The sequence below is a fragment of the Patiria miniata genome, unplaced genomic scaffold (assembly GCF_015706575.1).
Source record: "Patiria miniata isolate m_02_andy unplaced genomic scaffold, ASM1570657v1 HiC_scaffold_22, whole genome shotgun sequence".
NCBI classification, from domain to species: domain Eukaryota; kingdom Metazoa; phylum Echinodermata; class Asteroidea; order Valvatida; family Asterinidae; genus Patiria; species Patiria miniata.
In genome coordinates, this window is record NW_024037061.1 from 5099624 (window position 1) to 5119749 (window position 20126).

The 20126-nt window shown below is 40.1% G+C and overlaps 1 protein-coding gene and 1 long non-coding RNA gene across 2 annotated transcripts in view; both read right to left on the reverse strand.

The window, feature by feature from the left end:
* Positions 1 to 6677: 6677 nt before the first annotated feature.
* Positions 6678 to 20126, reverse strand: part of LOC119730628 — a 60540-nt gene continuing 47091 nt past the window's right edge. Inside the window, exons 20-21 of the mRNA XM_038203616.1 lie at positions 9261 to 11069; positions 6678 to 8796 (exon numbers count right to left, since the gene is read on the reverse strand). Of these exons, the coding sequence (XP_038059544.1) occupies positions 8561 to 8796; positions 9261 to 11069 (2045 nt within the window). The 3' untranslated portion in view covers positions 6678 to 8560. The remainder of the gene's footprint in view (positions 8797 to 9260; positions 11070 to 20126) is intronic.
* Positions 11436 to 13977, reverse strand: LOC119730629. Its single transcript, XR_005271386.1, has 2 exons — positions 13687 to 13977; positions 11436 to 13472 (listed from the first exon to the last, which is right to left on the reverse strand). It is a non-coding gene; the product is annotated as an uncharacterized LOC119730629 (long non-coding RNA).

Genomic DNA, 20126 nt, shown 5'->3' on the forward strand with positions numbered 1-20126 from the left:
TGTGACCCGAGCATGACTCTTGTGCTGTGCTTGTTACCCCAGTAGCAAAATTCCAACCAATCATCAGCCTTTTATTGCGTGCGTGGCTACTACCCGGACGCGTCGACGCGCCCAGATGCTTGCACACAATTTAAAAACACAAAATGCGAGTCTAGTTTTCCACGAGATCGTGACTGCTTAATTGTTCTTACATTATCTCATTTTAATTTTACTGTTAAAATTAATTCAACAAATTATTTGAGTGTATGAACTTATTTTTCATCTGAACTTACAGTTATTTGTTCTTACGTTTTCCTTACTCGTCCTTCTTTTAAAAATGGAAGCGACTAGGCAAAATCCGCGTTGTGATTGGTGAACCTTTAAAATTCTATCGCAGCACAAGCAAACAGCAGGTCGACCCGAAGCCAGTGTAACGGTCTCAGTTATAAGGTATGCTTATCTCTCAAGATGAATTCAGTGGATAATCTAGCACACGTTACTGTCACAGGCTCTGTTAATCCGCCGGGCTAGATTTTCCGGTGAAGGGCACGGACAGCGCGTTTTAGCCGTTCTTTAAGGGAAATGGGTCAGAAACACCGAGACAATTTCCAATAAAGAGGGGGTTTCTCGAGAAAGGAGAAGGGCTAAAACTCTGCTCGGTACCACCGCGTTATTCACACATTTTTACGTCACGCTACTTAATTATTAAGTGGGCGTAAATATGTACACAATCCCATCAGTATGCCGTGTGGCAGTCTTGGCCCAGGACTGGATTTGCAGGTTATATTCATCTACTTAAAGTCTGTCCCAGTGCAACCAACTGACATCAACGTGAGTGGGCGCTATCGACGAGACGAACCAAATCCAGTCTTGGCGAATTCGGCACGAGCCTCCCCGAAGTATTCCCAGAAATATTCGCTCGCATTAGCATGAATAGTAGCAGGAAGCTTTATACTGACATGTATTGGTAACACCACCATATGTATAGGCTTAAGAATCATCATTTTCAACAACTCTTTTATGGAATTAACACAATCGCCCATGTAAACCTGCAAATATTCGCCAATCAGCAACAAAATTTCAAGCTCACGACTCCCACATTGACCAATCACAATCGTTCCTCTAATTAGACCTATGTCTTCTGAAGTTCTTTTATATCTAAACTAAAGTGAACAGATTGTATTATTTAATATTTGTATTTCTTAGATTCTCAATGTGCATATTATAATAGGTGAATCGGTGATGAGTTAATTCTTGACTCCTCAGTACTCTGGTAACATGACTATAGGGAAATAGTTCAAAAAGAAAATACGTTTCTTTTGACACAGTTGATTGATGCATTACTAACGGGTGCTAGACTGGTTGTTTCATGTGCCAGTCTTTTTTTCTTGGGTTGTATGTGTTTACTATCTTAAGTTTTGGGGCTCTCCTTCACAGTATTGAGAGTCCCATCTTTTTTATTTTACCATGGTCATCCATACCCAACTCGAATGTTGAAAACGGAACAGTTTTATCCGAGCTCTGTGAACGTGAAAATGTATTAAACAAAGCCTCTCTAGGTTATTTTCTAGCAAACACTGAGAAACAACACCTCCAACAACCAAAGACTATTGCTGCATAAATCATGTCCCTCGGCGAATCACTAAAGCCTCGAACAAGGTTGGCCGGCGGGGGGGGGGGGGGGGGGGGGTCCCGCCACACTATCTATTAACCATATTCACGTTTTTATTTAACTCGGAAAACAGGCACAAGTTTAGTAAATAATAAAAAAAAATGTTTTTTTTAAGAAATTCGAATGTCAGAAAATTGCATATTTGCACTTAATACTGTCTTTAGTTACTGTACATTTTGTAAACTTTTTTTTTCTGTTTATTTCAAAGATACAATCAACAATTAAATAACAATAATCTATGTACATGCACAGTTAATCGTCTGCTTTATAGGTACTACTGAATTACACACAACAAAAAAATTCTAACAAAACAGTTTACTCGACATGACGAAGCTGGAGATCCTGCTCAAAAAGGATGATAAGGTTGGAATACTGGCCAAATTTAAAACGACTCACTGTTTGTTTACCTATATTAATTACAGTATTCAGAAACCGATAACTATTGTATGTTTCCCCGACCCCGAAAAGAATATTTTCCACGAACAGACTGATCGATTTGCCATACTTAGATGCAGCATCTTTTCGATTTCGTTCCAAAGGGGTTTTACTATTTTACACGACCAAAAAAAGTGTTCAATGTAATCAATACTATCATGACAAAATGTGCAATTTTCTGAATCACTCTTCTTCCTTTTGCAAAGCCAGACTTGCGTGGGGTAACAGTTATGAATGATTTTCCAGTTGATTGAAAATGACTTACTGTCTGGACAGCAATAGTTGAGCCTCTTCCATATTACATCCCAAACAAAGTTATGAGTGGGGAATTTGTTTTTCCAAAATGTCTCTGCTATGGGGGTAGTGATTTTTGTGTCAGTATAGCGTATAAAGCATTTTATGCCTCGGGGAGGCAAAATTAATACACGGTATCAATGTCTGAACCGTCTGAAAACCGTCTTCCAAAACAAAATGCCGCAAAGGCCCCTTCGCGCTGGATACGCGGCTGATCGCGCCTGTACTAAAAGAAGAAGTAGTGAAATAATCGCGTGTGTCAAGGAGTGGAAATCGTAATCATCTTGATCAGATGCCAGCAAAGGATTTTTTTTCGCGGAGACACTAAATGGTCACCATAAATCTCGTTTTGCCGGTATCTTCTTTTTCGTTCCACGTCAAAGGCATTGTTGAAGCCTGCGCATCGTGTCTATGAGAACGTATCCCTTCACCCGAGTATGTGTTATGACCGGCCGAAACCAAGTCAGTTGTACAGGTAGGTAGTCTAAGGTGGATAATGGAGATAACAAATTGACATTTCTTCATGTACTTACGATTCGGTTGCAGTGATTAAAGCAGCAATGTAAGCAGCGTCAACTATCAGCCGTGGGGAGCTGGACCGAGTGCAGTCATCTCGCGATATCTCACGTTAAGCTGTTACACACCGAAGAGCGCTGGTACACGAGATGAAAAAAATAGGTGCGGTCTATCTGCTTAATCTCAGCCGCTGAGACCCAGCGTAGTTGTCGGTGCAAAACCCTCGGCAGAACTAGCAACCGCGACTGATGATGAAAATCGCTTCGTACTCGTACCGCACCACATGGGAACAGGCAGTTGATGCTGCGAAGTTGGATTGTTTCCTTCCAATACTTCAGCCTTTATACTTTCACACCCTCTGCATAATTATATTAATAATGTAAGGCGAATTTTTTTTCAAGCTCATTTTGGAGCATTTGGCAGTTTCAACCCTTAATAACTTGTGGGACTCAATCAACCAATCCTGAAGTTTCACACATGTTGATACTTGACGTGAACTTTTGGACAAGTGTAAGCTCTGCGTGCACGTGCGCAGTGCGCACGAGTAGGCCTATTGACCTATCGCCGTTTGCGAGTTAGCCACGCCCCTTAGACAACCGTATGGAATTATGTACGTTAGGTTTTGTTGTCTCAGATTTTGTGCGTTCCGCGTCCCTTTTCATGTAATAAGACAATATTTTCACAAGCTGCTATGACGCGATTCTACCGCGATAAGTTAACTACACTGACAACCCGAGCATCACGTCATGTGGAAGTGATCCCTAGCCTGAACTAGCAGATAAAAACACGGACAGTCAGCTAACTAACAAACAGACGCCAAAACAATGGAATTCAGTTCGATTTAGTTGTTTACCCTAAAAGGTCCGGGTTATTTTGACCATCTCTAAGCCGGGGGGGGGCAGATTCCGCCCCCCCCCCTGATCTCGGCCATCGAGTGACGAAAAATATTGAAACTCAGTACATGCATAGAACAACTCTTCATAAACAAACCCAAGAAATTTCATGACTATAGGTCAAAGGATTTGGGAATTATGGCTAATTAACTAATCATATATGTACGAATGGCAATTCTGGTCCGTGTACACGACGTATATGGGAACAACATTGATGAATGGGAATAAAAGAGTGATGACTCAGTCTTAACGGCCGTTTACAACCTTGCAAGGTCGTAGCCGCGATGACTTGCAGGTCACAAGTCACGCAATATCTATCCAATCAGAGCGTATAAATTCATCAGCCTGTCCCAGCGTCCCGTTTGCAGGGAGGCCGGTATGAGCGAACCCTGTGATCCGCCTGATCGTAAGGGTACACCCAAGCAAATAAATTCCCATAGACACCAGTGTTAATACTAGTCTATGTAATAAACCATGGCGGTTAAAAGAGACTGGCTCCGTGGATAACGGTTGATACTCAGACTTAACTCTTAAATCCCTATACTTCAAAAATCTTTTTGAAATACTGAGAACACTCACAGGTATTCAGGAAGCACAGAAAAATGATGATTAACATGTCATTTTTTATTTTATTTTCAATTTTTGGTGGGTGACTTTTCGAGAAATTCTTACCCAAAGAAGACGACCCCTAAAACGGGTGATTTTTTTCCCAAGGTGGAAAGCAGCCATCTTGAAAAAAAGATCCCCATACAACATGGCTAAATGACGCCACTTACGGGCCCAATTGCTTTCAAAATATGCTGGGAATTGGAAGCCCCAAGTCCGGTTCAGAGTTGCTTGGCAATATCTCTTCAATTTCCCAATTTCATGGCTCTCATAACTCTCTTATATAGAAGAATTTAAGTGTATAACTTTTATTCATGAGCTCGGTGGACGGATTTTTGGCCTATTCATTGGGTTGCACCCGTAGACACTTTGTACTGAGGGCGCCCCCAGTTGCCATGCTTGGTTGACATGTTAGTGATGACGTCATCGCAAATGAGTAAAGTTGAGTACACTCACGCGCTGCTGATGATAAACCACAATCCTTTGCGTTTCCGTTTCAATTTTCTGCCAAAGTTATCCAGCAATATCAAGGGTGATGCTTAGATCAATGAGGAAGGGAAAACTGCGAATCGGTTTAATTTGCGTGAATCTTGTTTACACCTCGTACTCACAGACTTGGCGCTAAACGTAGACAACCGTAAATGTATCCTTTCTCTCTGTTGTACATGTTTCCGGATTTGATCTTAATTAAGAGGCGTATTTTGCTTTCAAATTGAACCAAATTGATGTGCACACTTGAAATACACCTTTTCCATGAACGTTTCTCTTGAAGCTTCGAGAAGAGGGGCTGATAAACCAAACTAACAGTGAGTCGAGGCTTCATGTTCCGATCCACTCGGTCACAATCACATGCCCAGTTGCGTTTGTATGGACAGCCATGATCAGTTTATTAAAACTGCGTGCCTTGTTCTGCCCATTAGGTTCCAAGAAAGAAAAAGTGTCAGGAAAACCTGAAATGCGTGAAATTTTGTTGCAATTGATAACGTGACCAATCAACTCGAGCGGAGCCTTTACAGCTGTATAGGCTACGTTTTCAAGAGTAAGTAGCTTTCAGATTTTAATGAATGGATTTTAAAGCGACGATGGTGGACTGTTTGTACTTTAAAGTAATGGAAACTTATATACTGTATACTTTTTTTTGTGGGTTTTGTGGCCTAACCCTTCTTATAAATATGGATGCAAGTGGCCTCCTGCCTGGAATGTGTCGATTTCATGCCGCACTTGCGTAGGTATATTAGACCCAATAATAATATGAGCTCAACAAGAACAAACAAAATCGACATTAATGCAGCTTCCCTACATAATTTGCTTTTCAGCTTAATTCTAAAGGAATAAGTACCAAGATGTCTTAATTACGAGTGTCTTTATTACGGATTCCACCCCCGCCTAAGATCTCGGCTATCGAGTGACGCAAAATTTTGAAACTCGGTACATGCATAGAGCAACTCATCATGAGCATTACCAAGAAGTTTTATGACTAGAGGTCAAAGGGTTTTAAAATTATGGCTAATTAATTATTCATAGGCCTTTGTATGAATGGTAATTCTTCTCAGTGTGCACGACGTATATGGGATAATGCAGTTTTCACGGCGCCTAGCGCCGATAATTTTTTTTCGCTGCGCAGCAACCCGTAGTCAGATTTTTATATTTTTGGTATCAAAAGATGCGCATAACAGCATGACATAAAAAGCATAATAATTCTTTTGTTTAAGCTATGGCGGAAAAAGTCGAAGGGAGGGGCGGATTATTATTATTATCATTATTATTAGAAAGTCACCCTATTGGGGCGAAAAGAGTTATTATTATTATTATTATTATTAGCAGCAGCAGCAGCAGCAGCAGCAGCAGCGCAGCAGCCAGTATTGACGTTTCGGCAACGATGACGGCAATTTTTGTTTTCACTGACATGAAGTTTGGAATTTCTTCCGTTGTAATTTAACATTCAATCATATTGTGTATATTTTCTGAGAAACATAACGTTCAAAAGGCCACGATTTTGTGTAGTGCATGAATTTCATCGCTCGGCTATAGCGTCTAAGTACGTAATCGGATTAGCTTTGCCTAACAACGGCAGACGCTTTGCCTTAGCAACCACATGACTGTAACATACACCGCGGCGGATAAATAGCAGTCAATTTGACTATCTGAGGTGCTCTTTTTAAGGTTACTTGTGCAATCGCCGCTTTTTTACAATTATTTAACTTATTTTAATATGCCCTAGATGACAGTGATATCATGCACAACTAGAATTTTGTAAAAAGAATCACACCAGAGAATTAGCGCCGTGGTCACTCACTATTCATTCAAATGAGACAGTCCAACAAGCATGGTTTAACAATCACATATACAAGTTACATGCTGTCAGTTCTAATCAGGTCAAGGTACGCAACCATGGTTTGATAATCATATTTATTAATGAAAATAATAATAACTAAGATTTTTTTATTATCATTACCGGGTTACGGATATCTATACAATAAGTAGCGTAATCGCTTCTCACAACAATTAAGCGCAATCGCTTTTCACAAGCTGATAAACGCTGTGGACACTTTACTTATCCGCAGCCCTTTTTTTTGGGTTCGGGAACACCTCTTCTGACGAGTTTTCGACGAAAGCCTCATTAAAAACGAGATTTGGGTACACGGTGTTCTCAGTGTGAAGTTTTTAAAAGTAAATGAGGAATGAAAATATGTATAAAAACACGTGAATAACCATAAAAAGATATCAACAACTGAATTCCAAAAAAAACCCCAAAAAACACCACTTGTTTGCGTACACACACACAAAATCTATCAAATAAAAACAAATGTAATATAAAAATACAAATATAACTCATCGAAAAAGGTGTCACATTTCACGTTTTTCCCCGGGTAAATACTTCATATATATGTTGGAAAATACTGTACAATACCATCTGTTATATTCTGGACTATTTGCTTTTTAACAATATTTTGTAGCAAGTATATATCTTTCCGAAGGAGTGGTTTGCTTAAAGTTTTATGAATATTTTCGTTACCGATGTCAAGCCAAAAACAAAACAAAATCATGACGCACGTGAAATTCGCGTTGTTACAGTGTCGAAATAAAAGTCTTCCAAAATAATAAAATATATGTTCCTTAATTCACGTATGTTCTCCTTCTTACAGCCTTTAAGAAATTATGTGCTATACCCAAACAAAAACGATCTAACTATCGCAACGAGCTCAAGGACCGTCGCGAAATCTTAAGGTTAAGACCCGTTATTACGCGTTCAACCTAATAAAGGTAATTATAACCTGTAAAGAGTGAATACGAAACGATGTGGTTGAGTCTTTGGTGAAGAATAATATGACGGGAGGGTGGAAGCGCGAAATACCGAACAAACATTAGAAGGCGCTTCGCTAATTGAAATAATTTACAAAGGTAAGTAAAGAAACAACTATACCCGGGTTGAGATTAAGCTGAAAAATAGACGGGGCTCTGAAAATAATCATACGTTTTCATGAATGTCACATACACAACAGAAAAGTGCTTTGGTTAAAGCATGCCATTTCTTGCCTTAAATGACTTTGAGCTACTACCTATTTGTCTATCTGTCATGCTCTTATTTAAGTTTACTTGTGCACTTGCTGCTAATTTAATTGTAATTAATTTAATTTACCCCAAATGACAGTGATGTCCTGTACAACCAGATTTTATTAAATACAAACATGGGATGTCTAAAAGGGGAGACAAGTCTGAAGATGTCACAGTTGTCACAATACCCTTCATACCCTACTTACACATTTACAACTGGTTGATTGGAAACAGAAGGCAACCAGGCAACCATTTTCTGACATTTATCAAATATGTATGACCATTATCTGTCCATGATGCAAATAATAACTACACTTTAATAACACAATTATCTCAAAGGAATATCTGATAATCTCCCCAAATCCGCAAATTTTACTAATTCAACATCTTTTAAGCTCCCACTACCATTAAAAATATACAGAGCTGATCTGCACCAAAACTATACAAAACAAACTTAAAGATCATGTCGCCCCCCAAAAAAATCCTCTTTTCTGGCACTCCAATTCCCCCACCTCCACTGCAATTACACGTGATTACAAGTGACCTATACAAAATAAACCCAAATAATCTGCTTGGCTTTTTTAATCTGAACTTATGAACAAGTTGTAATTTACTCAAGCTCATGATGCTCTGATATGATATCTTCGTAAGGCCTTTCCACATAGTCTTCATCAACATCAAGGGAATGATCTCCCACGCTCGCCATCACAAGACGTCTGCCTCTGCCTTCCCTGTCCAGTGACTCGTTTCGACAAAACCAGCAGCAGGCCTTAACGATGCATGTTGCCATACTACCACAGCAACCAGAGCGCCACAGTGACTTCATCACCATCCAGAGGAGACTTACTGTATAGAAGAAAACCAATTGATACTGATTCTAATAGCACCATCCCAGCTGTCAATTAAATAGTCAGGGGCACAGCAAGGTAATTTTTATTGTATTGGGGCGCTGTTCAAAAACCAAGGACTATGCACATTATATACTGGTGCATTTTAGAGCGATGCATATGCGGAATTTAAAAAAAAGGCACCCGTAACGGTTGATGCCACAAAAAGGGCACGACTTATAAAAAAGGGGCACTAGATCAGAAAAAGGGCGCTTGTTAACAAAAAAAGGGCACGACTTATAAAATATTGGCGGGGGGGGGGGGGGCAAATACCCCCTTACTCGACCCACCCCCAATGGCTACGCCTATGATAGTGCTCACTGACTAATAACATTATGACTATTGGTCAAGTGATCACTGTTTCTCTGTCAAATATGGTCTCTCAAACACCGTGCAAGATAATTTCTTTATTTAACTGCATACCTATTATAAACACAATGATGCTGAAGTTCATCAGAACAAGGATAACTGCAAGGACTTCGGTTCTCTCTGTACCACCTCCAGTTTGAGACAGGAGCAAGGAAGCTGCCAGGAGATTTAGGAAAATGGTTGCGAGGGAACACATCTGTAGACGGTTATCGGTGGCATCTTTCATCGGTCTCACATATGCATGAAGGAATAGGAACCCAACAGATATGGCGATGGTTGCAAACATGGTGAAGTGATCATATGGACCGTACAGCAGAACAAATAGTGTTTGGATGATCTTGCGAGAAAGCTCAACAATTTCCCAGTACCAGAACTCTGCTTTGTAGTTTCCAGCGAGGAAACTTATCCAGCTGATCTCCACCTGACTTTGCTGTATGGGATTTAGGAGGTTGGTGCCTGGTTGATTAAGTGTGGAATCATCTTCATTCATTGGCAGCATAGTTGGATCATTGATGCTGCAGTAACTCGAATCATCTGCTGACGATTCAAGCAAAGGCTGATCCTGCGATTTCTTCCTCTTGTTTTGTTTGTTACTTTTCCACAGAAGTATTAACAGCAAGGATGGGAAGCCAACAACATAACAGAGAGAAGCCTCGGCAGCATGGCTGAAATGAACATGCTGCTCATCTTGACAGTCGATAGAGTAATCGGATCGAAGTCTTGTAGCATTGTATGTCTCGTCCTCATCTAGATAGAACAGGTCACAGCCAGAAGGCAAAAGAGTGAATATAACACCGGACAAGCCAGGATAGGACGTGAAGAGAAGCATAATAACAAACAGGTAACATTTCTGCCTCGTAGTTGACAATACCTTGACACGCTCTTCAATAGTGTATTTCTTGACCACCAAGTAGCATTTTGAGGCCCAATAGACGCACAATGCTGACAACATAACAAATGCAACTAAGTTCATCCCAAACAAATACTCAATGTACACATTGCGGTAAGCAAAGTCTGGAAAGTAGCAGCGGGGACTGATGACCAGTTGGACGATATTCATCTCCAGTATTTTCAAAACTGACCCAAACTTGGTCAGAATATTCGGCCAAGGAATCTCGTCGAGGGCAGAGAATATCTCGCCCATCACCTGATAGAAACCCAGCAAGATTTTCCCCCGTGCAAAGATCACATCAACGGCTGACCGTCCTCTTTCCCGATTTCTCCGCACATCCCAAGCGATGACGAGTATTACCACTGCCAACACGACCAACAACAGAACGACTTCAAGTAAGAACCACCACCACTTTGGGCACACATGACAACGATCAAACCACGCATAGTACCCCACACTGCATTCAGAGCAAAGCCAACCTTCATAACCAACCTCACAAGTGACATTGATACCATCACCTTCATTTAAACAAGACTCCTTACGTGGACACGGATGTACCTTAGGCAACACTCCCTTAAAATGCTGCGTGCTGCTTTTGTAGGAATCACTTCTGCTCCTGATGTTTACAACGAAATTTTGATATGCTTTGTAGTTGTCTTTTGAGCCCCATTCCCAAGTCCACCAAAATCCAGGTAAGAGGTGTTGATACTCCTCTGAACAGTCAAGACCTTCGTCTGTGCAAGGATAACACTCATCAAACCGATCTTTCCGGTAGTACTTATCGAGACAAAAGCATGCGCGGAACCCTGCATGAATTCTTTTATTGGTACCTGTAGGACACACGGTGCAATCTGCGGGGCTGATACCAGGGTGAGTAGCTGGGGTGACGTAGGTTCCATTGTTGCATTTTTGACACTTGATGGGCTGTGATGTATCTGCTACTTGTCCAGTCTTGATTTGGTAAAAGCCTCCTAAAGTTCAAGGATAATACATGTAACTGTATTAAAAAAGTGACCATCAAAAACCTCTCACTACCATTCGACCCTCGTCTTCGACTTTAAGTATGGCTTTCAACCATGTACTTCAAAATGCTGCACTGTAGAAAAAATCATGACCACACTTCATGCACTTGCATGCACCTAAGAAATACTGCTTGTGTGAAAGCAACATAAATTAACAGATGAGGTATTTGAGGTGATGAAGAATTATTAAAGGCTAGTATTCTATGTGCTTTGAAACACTTGTCGCCTCTCAAGCTCTTGCAATTAACAAATAAAGGCACCCAAAGGTCTTCAAGTGAAGCGAACTTTTTGAGAGATAGCACTTCACGTGCTTGAATTCACTTATTGCACCTTAAGTGATTTCATGTAACAGGTTATTTGCACCTAGAACACTTGACGTGCTTAAAACACCTGCAAAAATATAGCGCTTCAGGTGATTGTACACACTTATGGCAACTCAGCTAAGTGCAAGTGATTGACTAATATCATCTGAAGTACATGAAGAGATGGGAACTGTCTGAGAGAAAGCACCTCATATGCTTGAACACACTTATTGCACCTCAAGGGATTTCAAGTAACATATTACTACCACCTGAATCACTTGATGTGCTATAAAATTATAGCGCTTTACGTGATTGTATACAATCAAGGCACCTTAATTGCGTGCTAGTGATTGACTGATACCATCTAAAGTACATGAACACACGTATTGAACCTAACGGGGAAATTTCATGCAACAGATTGAAGACATTTAAAATCACTTGATGTGCTATAAATGTGTGAAAAAGCGCTTCAATCATGTGATTGTAACAATGTTCCGTTTTGGATGTTTGAGAGCACTTCATGTGCTTGAACACACTTACTGCACATCAAGTAATTTCATGTAATAGATTATTGGTACCCGAATTACTTGATGTGCTATGACCATTTTGCGCCTCATGTGATTGTACACAGTTATAGCACAGGTAGCGCTAGTGATGGACTGTAATCATCTGAAGTACTTTAAGTAATGCAAACTATTTGAGAAATAGCACTTCGTGTGCATGCCAACACACTTCTAGTATTATTGTTTTTAACAGACTTTAACAGATGTGCTATTTGCGCTTGCTGTGATTGAACACACTTTTGGCACCTAAACTAAAGTGCATGAGATTGAATTAATTGAACGGCTAAGTCGTGTGATTCCTTAAAATTCAAACAATTAATGTTGACAAGAAAGGGAGCATTAAACATTTCAAACTGTTTCATCTCTCTTTGTGTGCATGTACACTTCGCTAAACGACTGTCCCAACGGCAAAGTGTTGCAACAGGTTCATGCATAGGTCATAGTCGTTGTCATGCGCGAAAGCAGCAAGCAAAGGAAAAAGAAAAAAAAAGGATTCAAACAAGGGTCGTTAGCCCACCCTAGGTGATGCACACAATTATTCCACACCCGACAAAAGGATTAAATGAATAACAAATATGCACTTATTTATTACAATGAACTAGAAAAAAAATAACAAAAAATATATTTATACAAGTAACCAAGACCAAAATATAGGTATACACAAAAACCAATCAACCAAATAATAACTTAAATGAAAGTACACCAAGTAACTTTCATGCAACCATGCAAAATCTAGAATTATGCAAAAACAACTCTCAACCCAGCATGCACCATGCAAGTCTTAAAAATTAAGCAACAGAACAAATAAAGCAAAATCTATTGACTCCAAGTTACTGATCACAAACAGAAATTATACACAAATCAAATAAATGGTACATGCACATGCAGGTCAGCTTGAGTGACTCAAGTCAGGTACATACCTTGGATTTCAGCCTAGTAGTATTAGTAATACACTGGTTCCTGGAGAATATATGAAACGACTTACAAGTTAAATGTTATACAATCACAATTACAGAATTTGCAGAAAAGTGAGCTTTTGGGGTTCAACCTTCCTTCAGGCCTACAACAATTTACTGCTTTTGGAACCCACCACAAGGTTAATGTATGCCCACTTTTACTCAACAGTACATGTCATACATGTCATATCTGATCTCTTGATCAGCTGATCATTCATGCGGTTCAAGTGTTCAGTCTCTGTACTCCCGAAGGATATGGGGCGAGTTCTACTCCCACACCAACCTTGCTTGGTCCCACCGTCTACATGTAGCTACAATCTTCAGGACTGGGGTAGTAATACATTGGTGACTGAGCTTGGAAACCGTTAGGGCCCAGGGTCGCTTCACACTTGCTTCACGCAATCAGTATGGTCCAGGTAGCGTCTGCGCCATTTTGTCCTGTGACCGTCAATAGCGCCCTCTCTTGGCCACTCTTTAGCACCTCCAGTGCACTTGAAGTGGGTATGGTCAAACCCTGCTCCAAAAAGCCATCTATGCAACAAGAATTAAAGTATTCCGTCGCCAGATCAATAAAAATACTCAACTTAACTTTAAAAAGGCCCACTTGAAACTGGAATGCTAACATACATAATTGTGAGTGTTAACTTCAGGAATGAACACACCATGAGGATAAATCCACCTTCTTTTTCTTATTGAAAACATCAGAGAATATAAATATTCACAATACTTAAGGGAAAAAACTTACGGTCAGCACAACAGGCTTTCGATTTTCTACATAGAAAATACGGCTCGCAACACACCGAAGGTGGTACTGTGACGAAACGGTAATCCACACGGCGCTGATGTTGCTTTCACCACACGGACCTTGTGTCTGTCTGAAACGCGCGCCTTTCCTCCTCCTAGCTCACACACTCATGCAACAAAGAAAATCACTCATGCATAACAAAGAGCTCACACCCTTTTCTCATTCCGACCATGGCTTACGTAACAACCGCAGACTTTCCTAGTTCCACTAGGACTAGAAATACAGGCGACTCTGACAGTCGTGTCTCTAGTCTTCGCATACATGTTCATATATACGTCCATAGCATTCGACCATGCAGCGGCGTACGTTAACCGTTATTATTTGAACGCGGAAATCATTCTGCACACACTTGTCTGTGCCAAACTTGTTGAATTTTAAGAATTTGCAACCCTAAACAATAATTGTGAGGTTCAATGTAGCCCCATTGCTTTGTAGGCGCTTTGAGGTGTTTTTTTTGTGAAGTGTTTTGAGCTACTTTGGTAATTTTTGAGGTAAATGGTCTGCAAATATTGCAAAACAAGGCCTAAGTTTGAAGGGGTTGTTGGTTAGGTTGTACGACAGATATGGGCGTCGCGAGGGGGGGGGGTTCAAGGGGGAGGGCGCTTAAAAGCCAAAAAAGGAAAAGAAGAAGAAAAAAAAAAGAAAAAAAAGAGGCACGAAGTCATAGAGGTGTAAATTGTATGGGTTTTTTTTGGGGGGGGGGAGGTAAAATGTCCCTGCCCCCCTCTTTAACTGATAAATCGAGAATTTGTTGAGAAATACAAGAATGTTTTGGGAAGAATATGTTTTGCCCTCCTCTAGAAAATATCCTGGCGACGCCCATGACAACAGACTAAATCCGCATTTCGAAAAAAAAATAGCCAGCCCAGTTAGCGGGTCTATAGAAATAATGTTTAGGCCTATCAGACGCTAATTTGACGGTTTGGACAAGGTCTATGGAGAGTATTTTCTATCATAAACAAAATTGACAATGTTTTTGAGTGGCTCATACATGTCATTTCTGCAATGAATGCCCTTCAGGGTGCTAAAATGGAGACAATCTTCTATATGAAACTTTGTTTAGACCTAGGTTATTGTTTACCATTTAATTTGTTTAACAATGTTCAGATTTTGGCTCATTTAAACAATTGTACTCTGCTAGAATATTAGTAGGCACTATGAACAGTCAAAAAAATGAACATTTTAGGTTTGTTCATTTGCTCTGATCCTGGCAAAAAAAAAAATGAAGAATTCCATACTGGGCCACCACTCAGACCTCCTGCATTAAGTCTTTGGGCCATGACAGAAAAAGCCCAAATATTTGAAGAATGTTTGCACTCCTTACAGTGTTTCTTCATCCGATTTACAATTGTTGCTACTTTTCAGGTCATGTTAGGGAATATGAGTGGTGGCCCAGTATGGAACTCTTTCCATTTCTCCTGAGGGAAACATTAAGGCAAACCCCTTTGAGTTTACTATGATTCGTAATTATTTTCTTGCAGAATGCAGACTGACTTTGAGGTTTGACCAGATCCAGGTTTGGCAGGTGACGGACAGTAGGCTGAACAAGAGAGTGAAACACCTAAAACTGGTCAAGGTCCTCGAGGTAAAAAAAAGGGAAATGATACTGTGGGCTTGTTTGAATGATCTATTTTCAAACTGGGTATATTGTAGGGGCTGGGTCACCGATGTGAGGGCTATTATTGGCTACGAGGCCCCTACGTGGTTTTCAACCACGTGCCTAATACTACAACTAAAACCGAAATAGGTTAACAATGTAACATGGAGTCTTAAATATTTTTGAGATATACAACAATTTTTCATTAGTTTCTCCTAAAGAAATTAGCTGAGATTATTACAGACCATTATGCGCCCATCAATTGTTTCCCCCACCCCTCCCCGGGCTACCCCACCCAAGATGTGGGGATTGTCACTTTTGAAGTGAAAAAATCCCCACCCCTCGGGCAAAATTTAAGTGACAATCCCCGACCATGCCCCGACATACATACGTGGGGCGCATTGTTATATGCATTTCCATGTAGCATACCAATGGTAACAATGTAATTTGAGTGACCAAAATCCCCAAACTTGTGGCATGAAAAACGTGACCAAATCCCGACATCGGGCATTGGGCTGCGCGGAGGGGGGGGGGTGGATGAAACATCTGATTGGCGCATTACTTACATATATTTAGAACTATAATGTTAAGTCTTAGTGCTTTCCCGTGAAATCCGTTAATTTACCAAGAAAATCGAAAGAGATAAACAATTAGGATCAATGTGCAGGTTCCATAAAATAGCAAAGACTTGTATTCAAATTTTCAAAGTACAAGTTTTAAATGGTCTGATTATGTTCTGAGCTATTCATTAGGGGAAAATGTGTATAAAACTTAAAAGTACTAACCAATTTGTGGGAAAAAATGTGTGGTTTATATGTTTTATTGGGAACCTTTTAATTGTCTTTCAAATATTATGCTCAATAGCACTATAATGCTTAAACGTGTTTGTCAAAACAAACCTAAAGACTATTCTGCCTTCCTTACCATTTCTACTTCATTCAAAAATATGTCACAAACTGTTTGCCAATTCATGGAAAGATGTATAATTTCTTGGAAATGTTGATTCGATAATATTTAAAGGAAACACAGGGAAAAAAGATATCTATCACATCTTTATATTTTTATTAATAAAAAAACCTACACAATTAAAGAAACTCACTAAGTGCATGATATTTTGTTCTTTGAGATGTATCAAATAAATAGACTGAAGTGTTCTTTGACAAAATGGTGTACTCTTTACATAGGGCTTACCTGACAGAGGCCAAATTGTGCACCTACAAAGTCTCATTTGGAAGCACGAGGACACCTGTCCACATCTTCTCGATAAGTTGTGATGTGTCGATGGTGTGCTTAGTTGGTTTAAAGACTGTTCTTGTGGGATTAGTTCAGACTTTGTCCATAAAAAAATCAATCGCCATTCCAATTTTCAAGTTAGTTAACCCTGAATCAAAAACTGTGGACTTTTTTGGTGAAGGTTAATTTTAGTTTTATGTGCATATGTCCTTTTAATCTTTGTGTTTTCTAACATGGTGATACGGTTTGGTTTGGAATAGCTGAATATCATAACTCGCTCATTATGTTGTGTAATATGGAACAAAACAAAAAATAATAATCGGGATTCCACTTTTTTACTCTAGTCTTAACCAGAAACTGGAAACATTTTTTTTTCTTGTAGGGAGCCTAAACGTTTTATTGTCATTCTGATATTTTTTTTACAAAACAAAGTTTACGGGATAAGAGCAAAATTTTCTTTAAAGGATATTTAAAAAATGATATATAAAGCATACATGTTCAAGTTTACTTATTATGAAAAGGTTAACTTAACCCCTCTAGGGTTATACATCCCTGTATACATCCCTACACCTGACAATGAATGAAGCGGTACAGTAGTTTAAAAACAAATCACTAATTAACATATGGCTTAACACTTGAAACTTTGCCCCTTGTTAGTGGGGGGGGGGGATTCCTGGCAATTTGATGGTTTTTTTTTCGTAGTGGGTGGAGTTCCGTTTGTAGTCAGAGGATAGCCTAAATTAATTTTTATGGAGGGATTTAATAATTGTCAATTAAGCTGTTTCACGTCAGGTGCAGTTCTGGTCTTTTAAATTTGGCATAATTCCTTTTTATAGTTTATGCGATGATGTAAATAATGACTGTCGGAAATATTACTTAAATGTCACATAACGTCATACATGATTTCTTCATTTTATAACAAAATCGGAAATTTGATGATGATTTTCTTATTTAACTACGTGAATTACTTTTTGTTAGGAAAGAGAATTTTCTGTTCTAAAAACGTGTTTTAATATATGTGTTTGAAAAAGTGTTCCGTGCACGTTGTAAGCCCGGGCGCTTGATTTTTCTTCAAACTGTCTCCTCAGGTGCATGTCACTGCGTCAGCGCTTAATGTACGTGAACATGGACGTCGCCAGGACTTTTTTCTAGAGGGGGCAAACAATTTTTTGCCAAAAATTGCTTGTATTTCTCAACACATTCTCGATTTATCAGTTTTAGAGGGGGGCAGGGACATTTTGCCCCCCCCCCCCACTCATTTTATTTACACCACTTTGTCTTCGCGCCTCTTTTTTTTTCCTTTTCGGGGGGGGGGGGGGCAAATGCCCCCCTTGCCCCCCTCGCAACGCACATGTACGTGAAGTGATGGAAGTGCCTCAAGTATTTGTGATTTTATGTGCTAGCGAGTATGTGCTAGTCGAGTCAACTAGCACCTGAGGTGCATAGAGTCGTGCCTCAGGTGTTCATAATTCTGGAACAAAGACGTGCTAGTCAGTATGTGCTAGTAAACAGGCCAATAGTGCCTCAGGTGTTCATGATTCTTAGACAGAGATATGCGTGCTAGTCAGCATGTGCTAGTAAACATATGATGATAGAACCTTAAGTGTTCATAATTTTGGGACAAATATGTGCTACTCAGAATGTGCCAGTAAACATGTGCTAGAAGTACCTTACGTGTTCATGATTCTGGGACAAGGACGTGCTAGTCAGTATGTGCTATTTAATATGTGCTAATAGTACCTCAAGTGTTCATGATTCTGGGACAAAGACGTGCTAGTCAGTATGTGCTAGTAAACATGTGACAATAGTGTGTCAAGTGTTCATGATTCTGGGACAAGGACGTGCTAGTCAGTATGTGCTAGTTAATTTGTGCTAATAGTACCTCAAGTGTTCATGATTCTGGGACAAAGATGTGCCAGTCAGTATGTGCACTGCTACAGTGCTAGTAAACATGTGCTAATAGTACCTCAAGTGTTCATGATTCTGGGACAAAGACGTGCTAGTCAGTATGTGCTACAGTGTTAGTAAACATGTGCTAATAGTACCTCAAGTGTTCATGATTCTTGGACAAAGACGTGCTAGTCAGTATGTGCTAGTATGTGTGCTTGCGGATCATCTGGCACCTCAGGTGCATGATATAAGTACCTCAGGTGTTCATGATTCTGGGAAAAACATGCGCTAGTCAAAAAGTGCATGATGTGCAGTGGATTTTTTACAGTGCGAATAGTTGTGGTGCTTCACATCACGTATTTGTGCTGCTAGAGGCTTTCCAAGTTTGGGCCTCTAAACTCGGAAAGAAAACAGTACTTCTAGCGGTACACTGTTATGTTGTTAATCCCTTTGTCAACAAACCAGCCCCTGTTATCAGATAATGCTGCTAATCCCCGGCGCTCTTATCAGCCGAGTGACAGCACAGTTTCATCACACACAGAGTACACTGTTTATTACAGCCCCACGGCCGCGCCGGTACGAACATACATGTACTTCCTGGCATGTAATGATTTTGTGGTTAACAATGGAGCATGTTTGCTAAATATAAATACACTTGTATTTTAATTTTTAGAAGTGTTTGCGTTTGCAGGTAATCTTTTGGTTTTTACATTTCCTTGCAGGATTACTACTGTTTGTATTTTTTGTTGATCATAACCAGTCCTTCATTTTTAAGGAGCGCGATCGCGCAGGCGCTCCTACTGCGCTCCTCGACTGTCTCGAAGGAGCACCAAAAATAGCACTCCTCAGAAATCCAAAAGAGGGCTCGTCAAACACGGGAAGTTTAAAAATAAGAAGTGATAAAAACGCAAAGGATTATAAGTCTTAAGCTACACGTACTTTTCGTTGGTATAATGCCCAAACTCACGTTAATATGCCGCTGGACATCGCTAAAAATGAACGAACACCGAGCTCGTACGTACTGCAGAAGATCGTGTGTGTGTACAGCGGTTGTATACTGTGCGTGCACAATCTGCATATCGCATAGAGCTGCATGAAAACACGTGGGCCCGTACATACGAGTGAGTGCAGCAATGACTGGTTCCCGCTGCGCCGCGCACTAAGTCCCAATGAAGGCATGATGAAAATGCGGTAACCAGTCAATGTAATAGTCGCGCGCGGTGCATGCAATGCACTGATGCCGTACAGTGTTTTGCGTGCAGGCCGGACGGAATAGACATCGTAAAAATGCCAAGAAAAGAACGATTGAGAAGGACGATCTTTGCAAGCTTATTCACAGAACTTGATCTCTCTCGTCCGTGTATGTATTTCTTGTGTTCATGAATTTATTTTGAGGAAGTTAAACAGGTATGTGAAGTGAAACGATGCAGTGTGTTTCACCGAAATCCTATACCGTGAAACGAGTCTCATTGCCGGTCCACCACACACAGTGCATCACAAACGCTCGTACTAGTGCGAAGTTCAGATGTTGTTAGCCAGTTTCTCGTCGTGACTAGCATTGTGTATATGGCAAACTTGACCTGCATTTTCCATTATTTTTAAGATTATCGACGGCAGATATTTTCGATAAAACTTAAGGCAAGTTTGTGTCATTTTGAGT